The sequence below is a fragment of the Canis aureus genome, chromosome 10, assembly GCF_053574225.1.
Source record: "Canis aureus isolate CA01 chromosome 10, VMU_Caureus_v.1.0, whole genome shotgun sequence".
Taxonomy (NCBI): domain Eukaryota; kingdom Metazoa; phylum Chordata; class Mammalia; order Carnivora; family Canidae; genus Canis; species Canis aureus.
Genome location: NC_135620.1, coordinates 63,285,102 through 63,308,566, shown reverse-complemented (window position 1 = coordinate 63,308,566; position 23,465 = coordinate 63,285,102). Strand labels below are relative to the sequence as shown.

The window sequence follows — 23,465 nt, the reverse complement described above, 5'->3', positions numbered from 1 at the left end:
CAATCAATCAATCAATCTAGAAGAAAATAGATAAACCAAAAAATATTTCTTACCTATTTTTCATAAGTCCCTTCATTCCCTACCCCTTCCCAGAACTATTAAAAATACACACATTTCCTTTAATTTAAAAAGTACAATATTTGATTATTTCTAACCTGAAAGAATGCTCGAGCTTCTTTATACCTACACTCAATAAACCTAGAGCGTGGTATTTCTTCTAGAAAGTGCACTGGATCTTTTGGGATGAGAATTTCTAATCCATCAATAGTAATTTGTTGTAATTCTGGCCTGAAAACAAAAGTTAAGATTTATTACAAGGACTTAACCCAGAAAACTGGCAGCTCTTCAAAAAATACAACATAAGTAAAAGAGCTAAACATCAAGCATATTTTCCTCAGCTACCTCAGAGATCACTTTTTAAGATCTACTTTCTCAGCAACTTTCAAATATACAATACAGCACTGTAGCTACAGTCACCACACTGTACATTACATCCACAGAAATTATTTATCTTTTAACTGGGAGTTTGTACCTTCTGACCACTTTTACTATGAAAGCATATATTATGAACATATCTTCTCCTGTGTTTGTACTTTTTATAAATGTAATCAAGAGTTGTATTATTTTAAGTCTTGCTTCGGTCACTCAACATTGTAGGATTCAACTATGTTGTTACACAGAGCATTAATTCATTCATTTCCATGCTCTACAATATTTCACTGTATGAATATACAATGTTTGGGGGCGTTACAAACAATGTTGTCATGAATGTTCTTACATATATTTCTTGGTGTCATGTACATGAATTTCTTCCTATTGAATATTTACATTTCAAAACTGATTTGTGTAAATTACATATTAATTATTAAATGTAAACAAAGAGTAAGAATTCATGACTGGAAAATATAAGTTTCAGGACTCCCCTTTAGATCCTGAATTTACCTGTCAAAAGCTCCAGGATAACGACCAAACTGTAACTTTCGGAAAGGAACAAATTTCCTGTCCATGTGTCCTTTGAGTCGTAAATGGCCATGCCAGAGGTAGTTGCCACTCCTCTCATGAAAGACCACCAAGTGGATGGCATGATTGGCCAATCTGCAGATGTAGTGCAAGGGAATTTCAGTTCCAGAAAGTGAGTCTATGCCATCTAGCCGGGGATCTTTGCTCTCGATCTTTAGGCATTGAAATCCCATATTTTCAGCTATCCGAAACCAGCCTTCCTAAAACCAAAGAAACATCAAGCTTAAATATTTAAAACCAAATGCTGGTAGCAAAACTAAAGTGACTTTTACACTGAATTAAGCCATACATATTTTATGCTAACGTGCTCTTTGCCTGAAGATTTAGAACTAAGGGTGGCAAGGAGGAAGGTGGTGGTGGTAGAATTAAGAAGCATACCAGAAAGGGGAACTACATAGCTTGGAGGATACATTCAAACTCTCTTTATGCAAATTAGTACCAATTTCTTCCTTGGAAAGAGAATGCTCACATTAGTGTTTTCTGGATAGTATCTACAAAGTAATTGTTAATATAAGGATAGCACTTAAAACAAAACATTTAATTTTCAATTTAACTTCTATTAATCTGTATCTTCCAAAGTACTTCAAAAGAAGAATACTTTCATCTCATAGTTAAACTGCTACTTCAATAGAAGTCCATCATAATGCCAATTAGAAAAGATACTGAGACATACTATCAAACAAGTACATTTTCCAACATCATTACAGTAAAATCTAATGTAACAAGATTAATCTATATGGTAGACTTTTAGTCCTAATACCAACAAAAAGTGCTATGGATGATTAAATAGTATTAATTATTGAGAACACATGAGATTTTAATAGGACTTTATAATTTCCAAGGAACTTTTATAAACATTATTGCATTTACATATGACATCTACCTTCTAAAATAAGTAGCACGAGGTATGCTAGATTAAAAACCAGACCCACAGAAGTCTAAAAAACCAGAATTAATAAGAGGCAAAGCCATTGCCAGCATTTAGGTCTTCTCCAACTAAATCTAAGGTTCTTTCCATTCTTAATACTACCTCTCTATTCTATATTCATATAGTGTATATGAAACTCATTCACATTCATTATCTCATCTGATGCCCCCAGAAACTATTTGAGGGCAGCAAGGAAGATATTATTATACTTAGTCTACAATTAAGGATAACAAAGCTCTAAGTGGTAATATCAGGCTTTAACATTATTAAATTATGGAGCTGTGTCTGTAAGTTTGTCTTAAGTCACAGTAGTCATAAACATTCTTCAAGAATACTTTATTCACATCACTTACTGCTTCTGAATGTTGTCATTTGGATTAGCTGTATCCTCATCATGATCTCATAACAGACATAGACCTCTATTATAATATTGATTATACAGCTTTTTAATTGTTTAATTGTTTAACTCCACCAACAACTGCAAGTACTAGTTGATTCCTAGTACACAGTAGGTACTCAACAGATATCTGGTGTTATAGTTATTTATGCTGTTATATGAGAGAAAGTGCTAATTCTGGTAGAGAACGCTAACTGGCAATAACAACTGTCACTTATGGATATAGAGCTAAACTGTGTCCTGACCAAAGGAATGTGGATGGAAATATCATATAATACTTCTAGGCCTGGCTTACAATCTTCATAAAATCTTCCATGCTTTCCCTCTTCTGTCTGCATCTAGGGAAGCAAAGAACTCCAAGATGGAAAAACCACACAAATGAAACAGCCTGTATCCCTAAGTCACTGCTTCGAGGAGGGTCATCCAGGAGTACCCCTGACCAAGAATATCCATACTGGAGTTGAGTAAAGACAATCACTCCTTTCTTGTGCTAGGTTAATGAGATTTTAGGGATTTTTTTTTTTTTTAACAGCAACTAATGCAACTTACCCTAACTAATGTAATTTCACCTGACTCTCCTTATGTTAGATTGATCAACTGCAGGGCTCCTCTTTTTCCTTTTCTCTCTGAGTATACCTAAGAAGTAGAATGTACTGACTGAGGGTGAGAGTGACCAACTCAGAGATGAAATGTACAGGATGGAAGAAATGCATTATTAGCTGGTAAATTGAGGAAAAAATTAAAAGGCTAACAAGACCTTGAAGGGGAATCAGACCTTGGGATGTGGGAGGAAACACTGACAAACAAAATAGGTAGAACTATGAAATGGCTTGTCTTCTTATAATCATGAGAGAAAAGTCAGAACAAACTAATTGCTCTGATGAAATAGAGCAAAGGCCTAAGTCAAGGCTATACAGCACAAATCTACTCCCAATTGCCTTTGGCAGTAGTTTGCTCACTTTATGGTAATGGTATTAATAAAGAATAATCACATACGAATTAAGTTTGTAATAATTAGGTCTAGTACTCTAATTAGCTCTACCTTAGGAGAAGGTTTAGGAAGGACTATCCAAGAACTCTATGTGATGTCATATGTATAAAAGAATAAATATGAACCTGTGTAATTATTCTGGGTATTGCTGACCTTTTGCATATTGGTCTTGCCAATCGTGGCACAGTCTCTTTCTTCTAAAGTATTGGTTCTCAAGGCAAGTGCTACCATATCCAAGAGACATTTAAAAAATTTGTGGGCAGGGGCACCTGGGTGGCTCAGTTGATTTAAGTGTCTACCTTTGGCTTAGGTCACAAACCAGGGTCCTGGGACTGAACCCTGTGTCAGGCTCCCTGCTCAGTGAGGAACCTGCTTCTCCCTCTTCTTTTGCCTCTCCCCTCATTTGTGCATTCTCTCTCAAATAAATAAATAAAATCTTTAAAAATATTTGTGGGCATATTTTTAATTATCATAATGATTGAGGAAGATACAAGTGGCATTTAGAGCCTCAGGCCAGGAAGGCTAGACATTCTATAATTCAAAATATGAATATCTGTCCCATATCCTAAATAATTTCAAATGTTCTATCAGTCCTGCAGCAGAAAAACTTGTTCATAATGATCTGAACCTCTATTTCTCAGGGATACAATGGCTATGCTAAAGAGGAGACAATTTTACTTTTCTGTTGTTGGAAACCTGTTCATTATTTAAAAAAATCACATTACTAACAGTATCATTCATAATATGAGTCTATATTTGAAGCTAATCATATTTAATGATCCCACTGAAAAGTGCAACCATCTGAATTACTTCATTATGCTTTCCAATGTAGTCTTGACTGAACATTTACAAGCTGAAATACACATTCCCTTTTATTTCTAATTCATATTATAATTAAGACATTATATTGACTTAGGGGATTCTGTATGTAGGCAGGTTATAATGTCAAACTTCATTTTGGGAAAACAAAGGAACATTATAAAAACTCTTTATAGAAAAGGCTTATAAGCATTGTGGTCTTTTTCTATGAGGAAATCAAACAGTCCAGTAGAAATGGGCTACAAATACTGACATTTAGGAATCAGTGAGAAAGCTGGCATAGCCTTATTATTACTCTATCATGAAAGTCACCAGTTTATGAAACATGGCCCTAAAAGAAAGCTTCCAACTGGTTTTCAGTGCCTCATTCTTAAATATGAACAAAGATCAGCAAACATTAAAGAATGGCTATATCATGAAAACCAAATAAAATAACCACAACAAAAAAATAAATAACCATAACAAAAAAATAAATGCCCAAAATGAAGGGATTTAGAAAAACAAAATGCAATACGGAGCAAACAACTAAACAAAACCCCCAAAACATGAAAATCTACAGAACAAAAAAAGATATAACCATACCCATGAAACAAGAATCATAAGAAACAGTACACAAAATTTTTGGAAAAATATAAAAATTTTGAACAATATGAAGAAAATCAATGGCAGTGTTAGATTTTGTTTAAAAGTAGGACAAGAACTACGGGTGGTGGAAGGGGAGGTGGGTTGGGGGTGGGGGTGACTGGGCGACCGGGCACTGAGGTGGGCACTTGACGGGATGAGCACTGGGTGTTATTCTATATGATGGCAAATTGAACACCAATAAAAAATAAATTTATAAAAAAATAAAAGTAGGACAGTTAGAAAAAGAGATGAAAAATCTATAGATGAGAAAGAAATCAAAGACAAGAAAATGAGAGACTCAATTCTGGAGGTCCAACATCCAAGCAATACAAAGTTCTTTCTTTCAAAATAAAGAATACTTTTATTTAATATTATCTTGTCCTACCTAAATCAATAACACAAGAAAAAGAAATCAGGTGTAAAGATTGGAAAGGAAGAGACTAAATTGTCTTTTTTTTTTTTTTAAGATTTTATTTATTTATTCATGAGAGACACACACAGAGAGAGGCAGAGACATAGGCAGAAGGAGGAGAAGCAGGCTCCATGCAAGGAGCCCGATGTGGGGCCCGACCCCGGGTCTCCAGGATCATGCCTTGACCCAAAGGCAGATGCTCAACCACTGAGCCACACAGGCATCCCACTAAATTGTCTTTTTGTGCAGAAAATATAACCTGCTACATTCAAAGAAAGAGAAAAAAGAAAGAGGGTGGGAAAGGGGATGAAGAAGGGAGAAGGCAGGGAAGAAACTGAAGTTTATCTATACAGTGCAGATTTAAGAACAGTAGCTGGGAAACAGGGTCAAAATACAAAAATCAACAGCATTCTCAACTACCTCTAATAACGAATTAGTAAAGGAAGAGGTAAAATATCCATGTTATCTTGTCACCTCCACCCCTTGTGCGTGCATGCACACGTGCACACAAACTATAAGGTAGCAAGGAATAAATCTTATCAAAAATGTGCAAAATATGGAGCACCTGGGTGGCTCAGTTGGTTGAGCGCCTGACTCCTGGTTTGGCTCAGGTCAAAATCTCAGGGTTGCGGGATCAAGGCACACGTTGGGCTCCACGTTCAGTGCAGAGTCTCCTTGAGATGCCCGCCCTCCCGCCCTCCCTCCCTCCCTCCCTTCCCCTCTGCCCCTCCCCCAACTTGTATGCTCTCTCTTTTTCTCTAAATAAGTAAATAGAATCTTTTTTAATGTGTAAAATCTGTTAGAAAAAATACAGTATTTTATTAAATCTCATCAAAGAACATCTGAATGAAAGGATTATTTATTTATGTTCACAGTTAAGAAACCTTAATATTTTAACAATATCAAGAAACTTTTCATGTTTTTGCTTTCTCAGACTAGCCTGGATGATTAGACACATGGTCAAGATACCTCCACTGCTCCATTTGACAGCAAGCCACCCTGGAGAAGCAGAGCTGCCTAGGTGACTAGAAGCTGAGCTTAGCTGAGATCAGAACTGCCCAGCTAAATGCTACCCAAAAATCCCACCATCACAGAATCATGAGTATCAAACAAGTACTACACACTTTCAAGATGGAAAGAGTAGTGCTATGGACTAGTGACATTGCCCTCACACACCTTATGTGGCAAATACTGAATATTCATCACCAAAACCCTTCCTACTTGCCTGCCTATGCTGATGGAAATGCTAAACACCTGTCTTCCTAAGCCCTTTACAACCAGAAGACGTACGAATCTAGTTCTGGACAGTGAGCTATAAGCAGTTTATCAGAAGCTTCTGAGAAAATTCTTGCTTCAAAGGATAGTGTCACTAGCCCTTCCTGTCTTTAAACATGGATTATGATGCCTGATAACCTAACCAGGACAGCTATCTTGTTATGATGAGAAAAATGAAGAAAGAACTTCAGTGATACCAGCCCTGACATCAGTGAGCAGCTAATACCAACGGCACCAATCTTTTAACCTCTTGTTACACAAGAAAAGTAGGTCCCTCTATTTGCTGAAGCCATTGTTAATTGTCTTCTATTACTTATAGCTGAAAATATTCCCAACACAATTTATAAAAAGCTTTAAAGATTTTTGAAATGTTTTACTTTTAAAAAACTGGTTTATTCCCACACTATTTTGTAAAGGACACATTCTGTTATGTGAAAGCAAATCATCTTACCTCATTCTTCCACAGGTGATACCGTAGCGCAAATGTGGTAAAGTCTCTTGGAACACAGAAAAACTTGCATTCTGAAGTGGAGCCATGAGAAGTATTTTTGACTTGTTCAAAGTCTTTATTAATCAATTCCAGGATCAAAGGATCAATAAGGAACACTGGTACATTTTGGCTGGATGTTAGCACAATAAATTTTTTAACTGCACGCTGTTTGAGAGAAAAAGAATCTCCTTAACTCTTCTAAACCAATACAATAATCCACCTTATTAATTTTTTTATTCATTAATTTTATAAGAATATGTACAGTTTTTACTCAAAAGATACCATGTCTATTATTTATGCTGAACGAGTAAGCAGATAAATACTATAGGGCCCCTGCTCTCAGGATATACACAATATACTAAGCAAGATGAACAAGTATTTACAATATATGATAAAATATGCTACAGTAAAAATATATGCAACATACTATAAAGTACAGAAAAGTAAGCTACCAATTATACATCAAAAGAACAACATAGACGAAATTGTACCTGAGATGAAAACCTGGGGCTTACAAATTATTCCCTTGGTATTGGCTAAATCTTTTTGAGCCTAAGTTGGAGAGGTAATACCGGATCTGTCAGTTTTTAAAAATGGTAATGTCAACCTTTTCAAAATAAAAAATCAATTCTGTGTGCTACTTTTTTTCATGTTTGTTAATACTGCTTAATAATCTTTCTAAGCAAAAGATTCAAACTAAAATATATTGCATGCTTGACTATTCTCAAATATAGTTTGATTTTCTAACAGTAATGTAATATTTTAAAATATAATTCTTTGGAGCAGTAAGTAGAGACCCCTACTGAAAAAATAAGTTTCAAAATTAGAATAGAAACACAATCCCACTCAAGTGTAACACCAAAGAACAGCAAAGATAAATAGAAGAACTGGTATACATTATTGCTTAAAAGTATACCTTAGGGCAGCCCGGGTGGCTCAGGGGTTTTAGCACCACCTTTGGTCCAGGTAGTGATCCTGGAGACCTGGGATCGAGTCCCACATCAGGCTTCCTGCATGGAGCCTGCTTCTCCCTCTGCCTGTGTCTCTGCCTCTTTCTCTCTCTTACTCTGTGTCTCTCATGAATAAATAAAATCTTTTTTTTTTAAAGTATACTTTAATGAAAGTAATAATGATTTCAAAGGGATGTATGCCCATTAAAAAGATGTCTCACAGAATTAAGGATAAACTATTATTCACAAAATTTGAAGAAAAATGTAAAAACATATACAAGATAATAAACAGATAAGGATATTAAGAATTTTAAGGATAGACTGGGGCGCCTGGGTGGCTCAGTGGTTGAGTGTCTGCCTTTGGCTCAGGTCTTGATCCCGGATCCTAGGATCGAGTTCCGCATCAGGCTCCCCACATGGAGCCTGCTTCTCCCTCCCTATGTCTCTGCCTCTCTGTGTCTCTCATGAATAAATAAAATATTAAAAAAAAATTTTAAGAATAGAAAAAAAAATGAGGGCAGCCAGAGTGGCTCAGCGGTTTAGCACCTGCCTTCGGCCCAGGGTATGATCCAGGAGTCTCGGGATCAAGTCCTGCATTGGGCTCCCTTTGTGGAGCCTGCTCCTCCCTCTGCCTGTGTCTCTGCCTCTCTCTCTGTCTCTCAAGAATAAATGAATAAAATCTAAAAAAATTTGCGAAAAAAAAAAAAAAAAGACCATGAGAAACTCTCAACTATAGGGAACAAACTGTGTGTGGCTGAAAGGCAGGTGAATAGAAGGATGGGGTCACTGGGTAATGGGCATTAAGGAGGGCAGGTGATAGAATGAGCAGTGGTATTATGTACAACTGATGAATCATTAAATTCTACCCCTGAAACGAATAATACACTGTATGTGAACTAAATTGAATTTAAATAAAAAAATTTTTAAAGAAAGAAAAAATGAGATAAAGCTAGTAATAAGTCTCTTACCATTTGTTCTTAGGCCGAGTATGCAAAATACCAAGACTACAATAATCTCTGCTCTAGAGGAATTTATGATCTCTTAGTGGCTGAAATAACTAAGTTAAAAATTAGAAAGCCAACTTTATGCTAAAAGATTCAATAACTTAGGGACACCTGGGTGGCTCTGCGGTTGAGCGTCTGCCTTTGGCTTGGGGGTGATCCTGGAGTTCCAGGATCAAGTCTCATATCAGGCTCCCTGCAGGGAGCCTGCTTCTCCTTCTGCCTATGTCTCTGCCTCTCCCTCTGTCTCTCATGAATAAACAAAATCTTTAAAAACAAGAGATTCAATGACTTAGATGAAATGGATAAATTTCTTTAAAAACACAATTAACAAACTCCCATAAGATGAAACAGAAAATCTGAATTGCCCTATACCTATTAACTAAGTTGAATTTATATATACATATATGTTACATGTTTATATATTATATATTCATATATATTTTTGTATATTTTATTTGAATATATTTTATGAGTTAACTAAATTGAATGTGCATATATACATATATTCATTATATATTCATATATGTTATATATTTGTATATATTTGTTTCATATACTTTATATGAATTTTATATATATATGTATATATATATAAACAATAGCAACAAGAAAAAACTCCAGATTCAGATGATTCACAGGTGAAGTCTATCAACAATTTAAGGAATAATACCAATTTCACAAAAATTTTTTCAAAAAACTGATGTCTTAAATTTTGATTTTCTCATTTATCTTTTTTTTTTTTTTCTTTTATGGTGGTTGCTTTCTGTGCTTCACACTAGGAGAATAAAAGAATGATTTTGGAAGAAAGATGATGAAGTGACAGACACCAGCACATATATGGTATTTAACGTTTGTAGAATGAATCTCTTTCAGCTTAGTGTTAAATACAAACATGACAAACACATTTATGGCTTTGTTACAATTATCAATATAAGTATAGATTGGGGCAGGGTGGAGGAGAGATTCCCTAACTCACCTTCTAAATATGCCTTCCAGGCTGTTATCAATGCAATCATCAATGCTCCTTGGAAACAGATGTCCAATTGACTCTAAATCCAATTAATTCTAAATAAACCTGTCTATCATCATCGTAATTCGTTTTGTTTAGAAGAAAGAAAAATGTCTTGTTGATAGAGTGTACTGAGACTGTAAGAGCCTATTCATCTACAAGGGCTTTGGCGGGACTTGTTCTTAGTGAAAGGCTGGTTCCTAATAATCATCCTTCTCTTTCCTCAAGTCATCTATTTAATAACTCATTCTAGAATCTTATCAGCTTGCAGTATCACACTTACTGATTAGATTTCATCCCTCCTTCCTTCTAAAATACCATAACAAAAGTATTTTAGTACTTCTCCCCCTCCACATGATTCTGCAATTATAAACAGTGATTCTTAGTACCATGCAATGTAATTAACACAGAGAACTCACTGAATAGTGAGCTGTTCTTTAATCTTTTCTCATTTATCTTGGAAGCAAACCCTTTAAAAAAAAAATCCCTTATTTTCTCCTACCTCAGGATCCTTCCCTGAAAGAAAAAGATGAGGCTTTTCCCGTTCCCCTCAGACAACTCCTACATTCACAGAGCAAAATATCTGATATTTTTAATAAATTAAAAATTTATTTTGATATTTCATAGTTGAGGAGGCTGATTTAGGATATCCCAGACTTTACTTTTAAATAATAGTTCAAGACCAATTGGTGTCAGCAATGACCTAAAATTATTACTACTTCATTGCTGCTTCATGATTTTGAAAACCCATTTCCTATCTAAAGCTTCATGTCTCTGGTTAAAGAGATGCCAAAGACGAGTCATCCACAAGAAATAAATGGTCATATTCAAAATGTATACTAATAGGATAAATGTAATTTTTTATTAGTAACCAATAACCTTGCACTGTTTTTCATTCTAAATTTGGCTAGAAAAAAGGTAAAGAAACATATTTTATAAATGTATACTCTAAAATTTGTAAATCAAAACAGGGATATCTTGTGCATACCACTAGTTTTCTTGATCTTAAAAAGTAAACATGTTGACTAGATTTCTATTCTTAATCATTATTTTCCCTTATTCATAGTTCCATTCTGATTCACATATTTTTTCATTTGGAGATGCACCATCGTTTAGTGAGTGAGAATTCTGAAGGCAAACATTTAGAATCTGGGTTCAGTCACTTATTAGCCAACTAACCTTAAACCTTCTAAGTGAACTGAGATAAAAACATGTACTGACTTAATAAAGTTTCCATAAGAACTAAATGAAATACTGTATATAAAGCACTTGACACAGGGCCTACCTCTTCCCCTCCACCACCTACTTTCACTGCCCACGAAGATAGCTATCACCATTGTCATCATTCAACAAATACTTATTGAGTACATAAACAAATGAACTAAATGAACACTATAAATGAGGAATTTCATGCTTGTACATACCCACTGTGTGCTATCAAATCCAATTCGGCTTCCTTTAGATTTAGATAAACCAGTTCCATTCTAAGAAGATAACAGAAAAATATTTTAGTAAATTCAAAGCTATCTTTCTCTGTCTGACTTGTTTGAGTTGGTATACGGAGAACAAACTGGTGGTGGCTGGGGCGGGGGAGGGACTGGGCAAAATGAGTGAAGGAGAATGGGAGATAAAGGCTTCTAGTTATGGAATGAATAAGCCACAGGGATGAAAGGTACAGCTTGAGGAATGCAGTCAATGGTACTGTAATAGTGCTGCATGACAGACGGTAGCTACCCCTGTGGTGAGCATAGCATGACTTGATTCACTGTGTTGTACTAATTTACTAATGTACTAATGTACTGTTGAATCAGTGTTGAAACTAATGTAACATTGTGTGTTAACTATACTCCAGTAACAAATAAAAATTAAGAAAAAATATTCAGGGCTAGAGAATCAGAAGGAAGAAAACCTTATCAGTTTTCATCTGACAAGCCCCAAAATACTTTGAAAGTATAAGGAAAAAGAATGTCTGATGGCCTAGAGACAACAGGAAGAATGCTTCAAACTGAAAGAAGATCCAGAGAAGTTTCTTATGCCTTGAGTGTGTTCTTTACCTAGAAGATGTAGATGGGAGGATACTGAAGAAGAAAGAATAGCCTTATCCTAAAAATGAAATATGCCCCAGGCTCCTAAAAAGGAGACTTACTTCCCCCACTAAACTGCAAACTCAAGAGCAGGGACTGAATCCAATCCTTCTTTGTATTGACAGTGCCCTAGCATGGGCAATGAGTAAATGTTTAATGATGGTTTGTTAAATGCAGGGAAGGAGAGCGGAAAAGAGGAACAGATATACTGAGTAAGATAGAGTGAACTGGTCTCTCCTCATAAGCTCTCAATTTGACAATAATATTTTCATACCAAGGGATATTTGAGAACAAACCACAAAGAGATAGCTTTGTAATCTTCATCCTTGAAAAGAGATTGCAAACTCTGTGACATAGCCCTTGTTGCTTACTTAGCCCTTCATTAGTAGATGAGACACAATTTCTGAGCTTTGTTTTCTTTGCTGGATCATTCTCATCAATATAGAAACATGGTATTATTTCTCCTATCTTCAAACAAACAAACAAACAAACAAAAGAAAAAACTCCTCTTGCCAACTAACAATTTTCTCTCTTCTTTCAAGCAAAACCCCTAATAGGTTGTCTGTTCTCACTGCCTCTGATTCATTTCTTCCCATGAGCTCACAAGATTAATTTCACTCTTTCAGGTATTCATCAAGATCACCAATGACTTCCACATTGCTAAATCCAATGGTCAATTATTACTCCTTATTTGATCTAACAAGAATTATTGATCATTTCTATCTCACTTAAACTTCAGTTGCTTGGCTCTCAGAATCCCATACTTCTAGTTTTCCTGGATTTCTCTCTGGCTGCTCCTTCTTATTCTCATTTGCTAGTTCTTCCACCTCCCTGATGTATTGGAGGATCCCAAAACTCAGACCATGAGACTTTTCTCTTTTTATTCACTGTTCACTTTCTTGGTAATTCATCTACTCTAATGGCTTTACATACAATCTACACACTTACAACTTTCAATTTATATTTCCAACCAAACCAGTCCTTTGAATTCCAAACTTATATATTCAACTCTATTCACCTCTTCATCTGTATGTCAAATAGGCATCTCAAATTCAGATCTCCATCCCTCAAGCTTGCTTCTCCTGTCTTTTCCATCTCAGTAAATAGCAACTTCCCAATTAGCAACGTTTCCAATTAGGCCCAAAACACTGAAATTATCCCTGACTCCTTTCTGTCTTTTACATCCAATAACTAACTCATCAACAAATTCTGACAGCTTTACTTTCCACTTTTTCTGAACTCTACCACTTTTCATGAACTCTTCCACTTTTCATGACACTTGTTCCACTTCTTCCACTTGTTCAAGCCATTACCATTTTGTGTAAGTTACTAGGACAGCCTTCTAACTGGTCTGTTTTAGCCCTTGACCTTACAATCTATTCTCAACAGAGCATTCACTCTACTACTTTTTTAAGAGTCAGATCATGCCACCTATCAGCTCAAAACTTTCGTATGGTTCCTAATTTCACTTAGAATAAAAGCAAAAGTCCTCTATAGCCATATTGACATCTTTCCTGTTCTTAAAACTGGGAGGCATGTTCCTGCCTTAGGACTTCTGTGCTTCCTTTGGTCTCTGGGTAGTATGCTCCTCTTCTAAATATCCACATAGCTCATTCTCTTCAAATAGGCCGCTTCCTCTATTTGTAATGGCCTTCCCAATCTTCTTTACCTGGAGAACTTATAAAATCAATTCAAAATACTATTTCATCCATTAAGTATTCTATTGTAACCTTCCTAAGTAGGTTATTCAGCAGTTTTTCATTCACTATAAACTTTGCACTTACCTAAGCTTGAAGGGTCAAAGATAAGGACATAGGAGGTTCCAGTTTTATAGGAGCCTGAAAATTATACAATTATGGTAGTCCTTTTTAAGAAAAGAATGCAAAAATATCTTTTGCAAACTTCACCAAAAAATTTAGCTTGGTAATATATTCCTAAGGCCCCTTCAAGGGCCTTTGGAAGTGAAGGACCCTGCAGTTTAAATTTCATTTATCTTAATAGTTAATCTACCTGGTAAGAAGTTACTGGCACCCAGTGGCTATACTGTAGCTGTATCAGAGGAATGCAGTCCCTATCAAGCAATGATCCTACAAATAGAGAACCAAGAGAAGAAATAACCTGACCTCTCTTTCCCTCTGGTCTCCAATCTCCAGGTGATGTTTCCCATTGGCTGACCTCAACTAGAAAATACAAGGGAACTCAGCTAATGCAGTCCATAGAGGTCAGCCTCCCAAGGCCCAGAGTATGGAGAAAACACAATCTGGAGGAGCTAACAGTGACTACCCACATGGTAAGAAATTTGGATCTTATTTCATAGGTGTGCTATGCAGAGAATAACTGGATCTGATCTTAAGAAAAATAACTGTGACAGCTGTACAGAAAAGGATTACAAAGGCTAGAGACTAAAAGTTCTTAAACTGTAACTAGTAAAATAGGCAGAACAGGGTTTATGAAGTATACTTTAAAGAAGTAACATATTATATTGTTATTTGCTTATATGTCTCTTTCTAGGTTTCTTTTTTTTTTCTTTTTCTTTTTTTTTAATTTCATTATTTGAGAGGGAGAGAACAAGCGAGCAAGGTGGAAGGGCAGAGGGAGGGGGGGAGAGAGAATCTCAAGCAGACTCTGCAGAGTGTGGAGTAGGACATAGGGCTTGATCCCAGGACTCTGAGATCATGACCTGAGCTGAAATGAAGAGTCAGACAAGACACTTAACCCACTAAGCTGCCCAGGCGCCTCTATACATTTCTTAACTCCTTGCTTCTTCAATCCCAAATTTCCCCAATTTGTGACTTCCTAGACAGCAAGGATTACACATGACTCATCATTTTGTCTCACAACCTAGTACTAAGCTTGGCAACCAACACTTCAGAAATAAATGGCTGAATGTTCTGAAAGAAATGCTACATAAAACCAGGAGTTTTAAAAATAAAAAATTTTAAGCCTAAATATATTCCCATAGGATATTTAGAGTAAAAATTAAGTGAACAAATAAATTAAGTGAAGTAAATAAAGATGGAATCAGATGCCAAAAAAAAGGGTAGAAAGTCTGGTGGCTTACTGAACTACACGGATAAAGGAGTCAAATTAAGATATGCCATTAAAGACAAAGTATTTGAGACAGAGGAGGTGAAAATTTAAGGAAAAAATCCTTTCTTTTTTTTGAAAGAGAGTATCCAATAACTCACAGAAACCAAAAACCAGAATTCTTAATCTAGCATGATCATTAATCTGCCTACAGAGAATCGAAGAGTAAGACTTAAGAACATCTTTTTAAGTCTTTAATAACTGATCTTTTTCAATTATTTATACATTTGCGATCCTAAGGATCAGAAACACGAATCATGGTAAATCCATCAATCCTACAGGCAGCTTTCCCCTTCTGGATCTCAGTGCCTTTCCTTCCAGGGGACGCACTGTTCTTTTCCTTATTCCCAAGTCACTCAAGTTCTTAGTGGATAGGCCTCATAAATGTGATGTGGGATGGTGGAAAGCTTTGTTTATTAGTAAGCCAAAATGTTTGGCCAGAAAACCTATGAAGTCTGAAGTCTGGGAACACATGGAAATATTTTTTCAGTATCTGTCAATTCCAATGGAAGAAATTCTTTCACATTTCTCCTGAACAATGGCAATAATGGGGCCAGGGAGATGTGGAGGAAAAATTAGGAAGAGGACAACAGCATTTATCAAAGTTTATCATACTACATCAGATTATCAGATAAAATATTTTTCCTCCAGCAATGACCCATATATTATCCTTCAGAACATAAGAGCCAATAGCCAAAGAAGATATTTTTAACTGTATGTTGGTAAATTGAACACCAATAAAAAATAAATTTATTATTAAAAAAAGAAGATATTTTAAAAATCATTTCTTGCATGATTTTAGCCAACTGACCAACTCAAAATATTTCAAAAATCTTTGTTGCAAATGATCTAAATGGCTACCAGATTTATTTCCATTTCTAATAACAGCATATAAAATTGTTCACTGTGAATGACTATTGTTAAACTTGAAACCCAAACTCCCCTTTCTTCCTTCCTGGTCTTCTAACCAAACACACAGAGGTTACTACATATAATGCAAAGAAAGACATCCTAGCACAAAACCCTGTAAGTGGCTTTCTAGGTAATAAGAATAGCTGGATATTGCAGGTACTGATGTTGCTTATAGTTCTAAGTCAAGAACATCATTAACTGAGACGCCTGGGTGGCTCAGTGGTTGAGCATATGCCTTTGGCTCAGGTCATAATCCCGGGGTCTGGGGATGGAGTCCTCTATCAGGCTCCCTGCGAGGAGCCTGCTTCTCCTTCTGCCTATGTCTCTGCCTCTCTCTCTGTGTCTCTCATGAATAAGAGATAATAATTTAATAATTATTAATAATAATTATTAATAATAATATAATAATTTATTATATTATTTTATAATAAATAAAATCTTAAAAAAAATCATTAACCAAACCAACAGTTTGGTTCACTCAGTGCTTTATATAAACATAGGTTGTTGACTTTTCTTCCTTCCACTTAGGCAATAATATTTTATAATTTTTTACTGTGATTCATAATACTTTAAAGCCATCTCATTTCACATCTTATCAATGCTATAGTATTTCATTTGAACATATTCATATTTACATGTGGTATTAGCTCTATGAGTAAAGACGTAAGTTTTAGGATCTGAACTTGGCAATCTTCAGCAGGAAGCTTAACATATCTGGGCCCCAGATAACTCACTTATGAAAAACTGATAAATGTAGGCTCATGAGAAACCTGTAATAATTAAATACAATTTAATTTTCAAACAGCAATATAAACCTTAGAAGGACCAGAATGTATGAGCTACTAATAGCTAGCTACCATCCACTGAGCATCTACCATATACCCAACAGTAAGTTAGATGAATTACATACATTATCTTAACCAGCAAAGTTGCTATTAGTGCATTTAAAAAAAAAAATGAGGCTCAAATTGACTTGCAGTAAGCCAAACAAATCATAAATATATGGAAGAAAGAAACCATTTCTCATTGTTTCTATCACTTTGTCAGAATGCCTGGCAAAAGTGACTTTTAAATAAAAATTTTTGAATTAATAAAGTTTAAAATTCCATTTTGTAAAATGTAAAATTACTTGACTAGGAATAGCTTAATATAGTTTCTATATTTTTCAATAACATAAAAGTAACCTTTGTTATTTCAGAACTTAGATGTTCATTCTACCTATGATTAATAGTGAACATAAAAAATAACTAGTACAAATACAAACTTCGCAAATCTAAGAGCATACAAGTTTAGTGAACTTTTTAAAATTTTATGCCTTATTTTGTTCAATTTTGCTTAATGGCACTTATCACTAAGGCAGTTTATATGCCATGGACACAATATAACAAATACTACTTTTGATTATAAAACTGAAGATAATAATAAAAAAATAGCTCATGGGGTGCCTGGGTGGCTCAGTTGGTTGGGCATCCGACTTGTGGTTTTGGCTCAGGTCATGATCTCAGTGTCCTGGGATCGAGCCCAACATCACGCTCCGCATTCAGCAGGTCTGCTTGAGATTCTCTCTCCTTCACTCTCTGCCTCTCCCCCCATTTGTGTTCTCTCTCTCTCTCAAATAAATAAATCTTTAAAAACAATAGCTCATAGGCAGACTGTAAGAAACTCTTAACTATAGAAAACTGAGGGTTGAGATAGAGGAGGTGGGTGGGGGATGGGCTAGATGGGTGGTGGGTATTAAGGAGGGCACTTGTTATGATTAAGCACTGGATGCTACACATATAAGTGATGAATCACTAAATTCTATTCCTGAAACCAGTATTACACTATATGACAACTAGAATTTAAATAAAAACTTGAAACAAAATGAATGAGTGAATGAATGATATTACTTGAAAAAAAAATAAACCTTGGGTCAGGTAACATCTTTCCTCAAAAAAAATAAAAAGCCTATATTTTTTGATCTGTATGTGACATGCACTGTTCCAAAGGTTTTATGTGCATTAATTTGTTTAAGCTTCATAAGTCTACAAGATGGTACTGTTATTCTCCCTATTTTATAGATGAGGGCACAGCATTTAGAAGTAATTTACCCAAGATCCCATAGCTAATAAGCAGTATAGATACGGTTTATTCCTAGGCTGGAGTTTGTGCTTTAAACAACTAAAACTACAATGCATTCCAAAAGAAAGGGTCGAGATAATAGTTATTTATAGGAATTTAACGTATAATTAAGATGGGATTTTTAAGTTAATGATGGAATTAAAAAGGTGATATTGGTACAAATGATCAACCATTTGGGAAAAAATTTAAGTTAGATATCGAATTCATACCTCATTCTAAAGTAAATTCTATTTAATTAAAAAATGTAAACATGAATAGTATTAGATGAAAATACAGGTGAATATTTCCACAGTCTTGGACCACTTATGACATAAAAACCAGATGCCTTAAGGAAGACAGCTGTCTACCTAGAAATTAAATACAAATGTATTACGGGGGGTTATATCATGAATATAAAGTTAAAAGGCAAATTCATAAATCAGGAAAAATGTTCAATATGTCTGATAAAGGTATACCATCCTTAAAATTATATAGAACACACCCTCAGAAAAATATGCAGGTAGGAATACAAAGAAGTAAGAAAAAAAAAAAAAAGAAACAGAAAGAACCAGTAAGCATATGGAAAGTTTAGCCCCAGTAGTAATCAAATAAATGACCTATAATGGAGTTTAATATCTTTTCAGTTTTTGAACATCAAAAACACTAAAAATATTAGGAACAAGGTTCTTGGGGGTAGACTCCCTAGGTTTAAATTCTATCTCCCTCACTTAATAATTATGTGACATAAGGGTGCCTGGGTGGCTCAGCTGGTTTAAGCATCTGACTCCTGATTCCAGTTTAGGTCATGATCTCAGGGTTGTGAGACTGAGATTCCATGCCCAGTGTGGAGTCTGCTTAAGATTCTCTGTCTCCCTTTTCTCTGCCTCTCCCCCTACTTGCACACTCTCTCTCTCAAAAATAAAACAAAATAAAATAAATTATGTGACAGTTGACAAATTAAGAAATCTCAACAAACCTCAGCTTTTTCTCCAGGAAAACAGAAAGTACAAGATATACTTAATTTGCTGTTTTAAGAATTAAATGTATGTGCAATGCTTAGCACAGTGCCAAGCCTAGAAGCACACCAAAAGATGTAGCTGCTGTAGCAGACACTGTAGGTCAGTTGACCTGACCCCCACTCTCACACTTCTCCTCTGCAATCTCTATTATATAGGCTGGAAAAGCTAAGTAACAACAACAACAACAACACTAGTAATAAAACCTTGCTTTCCCAGATTATCTTATATCTGGAAATCTGTAGGTAAATGTCACAAAAGTAGAAGCCTTTTAGAATGCACTATGTCTTCTTCCAGCCTTGTCTAGCACAAGGAAAACGTCAAGAGAATTTGAGAAGCTTTGGACTTAAAGGCAGAAGAGACCAATAATCCTCTATTTGTTTAAGCTACTAGTAGTCAGCCCCAAACATCTCTAACTCATACAGATGCCATTACTGTTGTTACTGTTGCTATTATTCCCACATTTGAAAAGGGGATAGCAAATTAGACACACTACTCATCCTTACGGAATATAACTTTGCGATATGTGACAAAATCTAAAACATGCACATTAGACCCAGAAATTCTACTCTAGGACCTTCTCCGGAGCAAGTACTCAGGAGGGGGTTGAAGATGGCACACAAAGGCATTCATTGGGATAAACAGCCAAGATAGCTGGTAGCCTGGGTACTTGCCAATTATTTCAGAAATAAGTTAGCCTGCAAAGAATGGACAAGCTGTCAGCCCTGCTTGTTAGAAATTGGGTGATTCAGGGAGGTAAGTTATCTTCTCTGTTAGAGTTTTGGTTTTCTCATCTGTAAAATGAGATCTAGCAACTCCACATAACAATGCTGCATAATAAACTTGACCCAGTCTTAAAATGCTACCATGCATTTATTTTCTCTGTCAGATCCATGGGTCAAGCTGGGCAGCTATGCTTTGATCTGCTTCATACATCTCATCCAGAGCCCAGACTGGAGGAGCAGCATCTACTCAGGGCACATTCTAGTCAGGGTTACACAAAGGGCAAGTCACATCATAACAATCTCTTTGAAATTTCTGCACGTGTCTGTAACATTCCACCAGCCAAAGTAAGTCTCATGGTCAAGTTCAACGAGGGCAGAGAAGTATCCTCCCCTAGAGTGGGAGGGAGAAGTACATTGTACTAAAATAAACCAATTTTGGTATTTTATCAAAATTATTTATTACTGAATTCTTCCCAATAGGGATGATGTGTTTGGAAGAATAATAGTTTTTATATAACTGTAACAGAAAAAAAATTCAATAAACATTACTGAAACTTGGCACCTTTGACTAGTGTGTTATTATAATAATATTTAACTGCAATGTTGAATTGCTCGCCACACTTTACAAAGATGAGAATCTCAGTAAGATCTATTTCTAGGAGCGCCTGGGTAGCTCAGTCAGTTAAGTGTCTGCCTTTGGCTCAGGTCATGATCTCAGGGTCCTGGGATCAAAGCCCTTGATGGGTTCCTTGCTCTGCAGGGAGCCTGCTTCTCCCTCTCCCTTTGCCTACTGCCCCTCCTCCCCCACTTGTGGTCTCTCTCTCTCTCTGTCAAATAAATGAAATCTTAAAAAAAAAAAAAAAAAAAAGAACTATTTCTGCAAGAATTTGAAAAACTGCAACTAATTAAATTTAATTAACTAAATTTAATTAATTAAATTTAATTAGAAAAATATACAGTTAAAATTAAGCCTAATGATGAGAAGAGAGAAAAAAAATATTACCTTTGCTGATAAATAGTGCTTGTAGTAGTACAGCTGAAACAGCAGAAATGCAGAACTTGTCAAAGTTAAAAGCGCCAAAATCACGTTCTTATTGATTCTACTCATTAGTCTGCGGTGCTCACTTGGTTGTCTTTTGAGAGTAACCCAGTTGATTTCATCTTTTTTGGATAAGAAGATAATCTTGTTTTCTGTAAACAAAAAGATATTTCTAAAAAACAAAAACCTATTTTTAATTTTTCACCTCTAATAAACACCACAAAAATAGAGAAAATGTCACCTGAAGTTCTATAGAACATTCTTTGATTTGCTTATTTCCTCCTAAATAAATAATCAGATATGAGACCAAACATGAAAGAACAAAAATATTTATCATGTCATTCTACAAATAACAATTGCAAATACCAAACATGAACAAGATATCTGTAAAATTTGGCCAATGGAGATTTGGGGGCTTCTATAGTTCCTGATTCAGTAGATCTGGCTTCTGAATTTGCATTTCTGACAAGTTGCCAGGCCATGCTGATGCTGCTGAGCATATTAACTACTTCCATAGAAGAAACTGAGAAAATTTTGTCAGGAAACATCATCTGTATGATAGCTTTTTGTTGTTTTTTGTGACCTAGGATATGGTCAGTTTTTATAAATATCCCACATATGTTTTCAGTCCTTTTGCAAATGTAAATAAACCATAAAAATAAAAATTTTTGTCCTTCCACCTTTGGTTGCATCTGACAATTAAAGATAAAACATTTAATATAGTTCTACCTCTTTGTACCTAGTCTGCCCTGATTTTGGTTAAACATATATTTAGTTCAAGTGTTCATCTTTATTCCTTTAAATATACCGACACCTCTATTACTCGATGTCTAAACTTTCTGTCCTTTGTTCCCCAGCTGAAAAATAAGAGGAAATCAATAAATTTATACTCACCCTCCTTTTTTTCCTCCTTCAATCTTGACTTTTATTAATTATTTCTACCTTGTTTCAGTTCTATTATATTCTGTTGCTACAAATCCCACAGTTCTTTTGTTCTTGTTCATATCTTCCCTGCCAAGCCTTTTGCTCTATCATCTCCATTCATCTCTAGATGGCTGATTTTCATCGTCTCACAGTTTATCAAAAAACTTAATAGATATTATTTACCTTGAGTTCTTGCATTGTTGAAATACACTTATCAACTGATAACTGTGCTGAGGTCATACTTTCTTCCCCCTGATGACTTGTATGTAGGCTTTGTACCACTGTCCTATAATGCTAAATATCTCCTTGACAATATCTGATCCTTCCCCCAGTACTCCTCTATAGGTAAACTGACTTTTTTAATGAAATGAGCAGAGAATGCACTCCTTAACTCTGAAATCCAATTTTTAAAAAGTAGGTTGATGTTGACGACTCTACAGCTGACCCTTTAACACAGGTTTGAATTACATGGATCCACTTATACATGGATTATTTAAAGTTGTAAATGTACTTTCTCTTCCTTATGATTTTCCTCATAACATTTTTTCTCCAGCTTACTTTATAGTAAAAATACAGCATATAATACATATACAAAATATGTGTTAATCAACTGTTATCAATAAGACTTCTGGTCAATGGTAGGTTAGGTTATTAGCAGTTAAGAATTGGGGGAGTCAAAAGTTAACACACAGATTTTTAACTGCATGGGAGGTCAGTGTCCTTAATCTCACAATGTTCAAGGGTTAACGTACATTAGCTTTCCTTCATTATGTGTCATTTCGACCTATAGAACTAAGATTTCCTTTTTAGCAGTTTAAGTTATATGTTTGAGTATTTTTCTGTTTTTTTTTTTAAGATTTTATTTATTTATTCATAGAGACACAGCTAGAGAGAGAGAGAGGCAGAGACACAGGCAGAGGGAGAAGCAGGCTCCATGCAGGGAGCCCGACGTAGGACTCGATCCTGAGTCTCCAGGATCACACCCTGGGCTGCAGGCGGCGCTAAACCACTGCGCTACCGGGGCTGCCCTATTTTTCTGCTTTCATGCTGAATTCTCTATTTCCAGGATACAATGAGCATTTGTTTCATCTCCTTTCATTCTCATTTTACTTTGTTCAATTTTCAAAAGTCCATCAACATGCCCTTTACTGACTTTTCAACAATGTTAATTCTCCTTTTTTGCTTTCAATATGGTCTTTTATTTCTGATTTTCTTTTTTTCTTTTCTTGAGTTCCGCCAGAATATGATTTATCACATCCTGTTGTCTTACTATTTCTCCCTAGTCAATTAACTTTCTCTATTATTTTAAAGAAGTGATTATTTCATTAAATTTGTTAGGCCAATACAGTTTTCTCATGGGTTCTTTGTCAAGTGTTTTTCCCTGTTCACTTTTTCCTTTTTTCTTGCAGCACTTTTGTGTAGATACTGTGCCCATTTCCATTTTATTATTTACCTGTAGATGATGTGAACTCTATTCGGACTAATTATTTGGAGGGGACTGTGGAAGGAAGAAGTAGGCTGTGTTCTGGTCTAGAAGGTAGTCTCTGATATACAAGAACGCATTTTATGACAGTGTTCTGAGCATGAGTGTGTGTGACAAAAACAGAGGCAAAGAGAATGTGTCTTGAGAACAAGTGAGAGAAAGTTGTTTGGCCATGA

General features: G+C 35.4%; 2 protein-coding genes across 4 annotated transcripts in view; both read right to left on the bottom strand.

The window, feature by feature from the left end:
• TAL2 (TAL bHLH transcription factor 2) overlaps nucleotides 1-7,049 on the bottom strand; it is a 70,891-nt gene extending 63,842 nt beyond the window's left edge. The window contains exon 1 of one of the 2 annotated variants that reach the window (XM_077912795.1): nucleotides 6,918-7,049. The gene's annotated coding sequence lies outside the window, so the exon portion shown is untranslated. Of the gene's footprint in view, nucleotides 1-155; nucleotides 284-6,917 lie in introns of those variants that run through there. The other variant, XM_077912797.1, reaches the window with a different exon arrangement.
• FKTN (fukutin) overlaps nucleotides 1-23,465 on the bottom strand; it is a 74,863-nt gene that overhangs the window by 42,669 nt on the left and 8,729 nt on the right. For both annotated transcript variants that reach the window (XM_077912785.1, XM_077912786.1), the window contains exons 2-6: nucleotides 20,847-21,034; nucleotides 11,344-11,403; nucleotides 6,918-7,121; nucleotides 943-1,220; nucleotides 156-288 (exon numbers count right to left, since the gene is read on the bottom strand). In XM_077912785.1, the coding sequence (XP_077768911.1) occupies nucleotides 156-288; nucleotides 943-1,220; nucleotides 6,918-7,121; nucleotides 11,344-11,403; nucleotides 20,847-20,951 (780 nt within the window). In that variant the 5' untranslated portion in view covers nucleotides 20,952-21,034. The remainder of the gene's footprint in view (nucleotides 1-155; nucleotides 289-942; nucleotides 1,221-6,917; nucleotides 7,122-11,343; nucleotides 11,404-20,846; nucleotides 21,035-23,465) is intronic.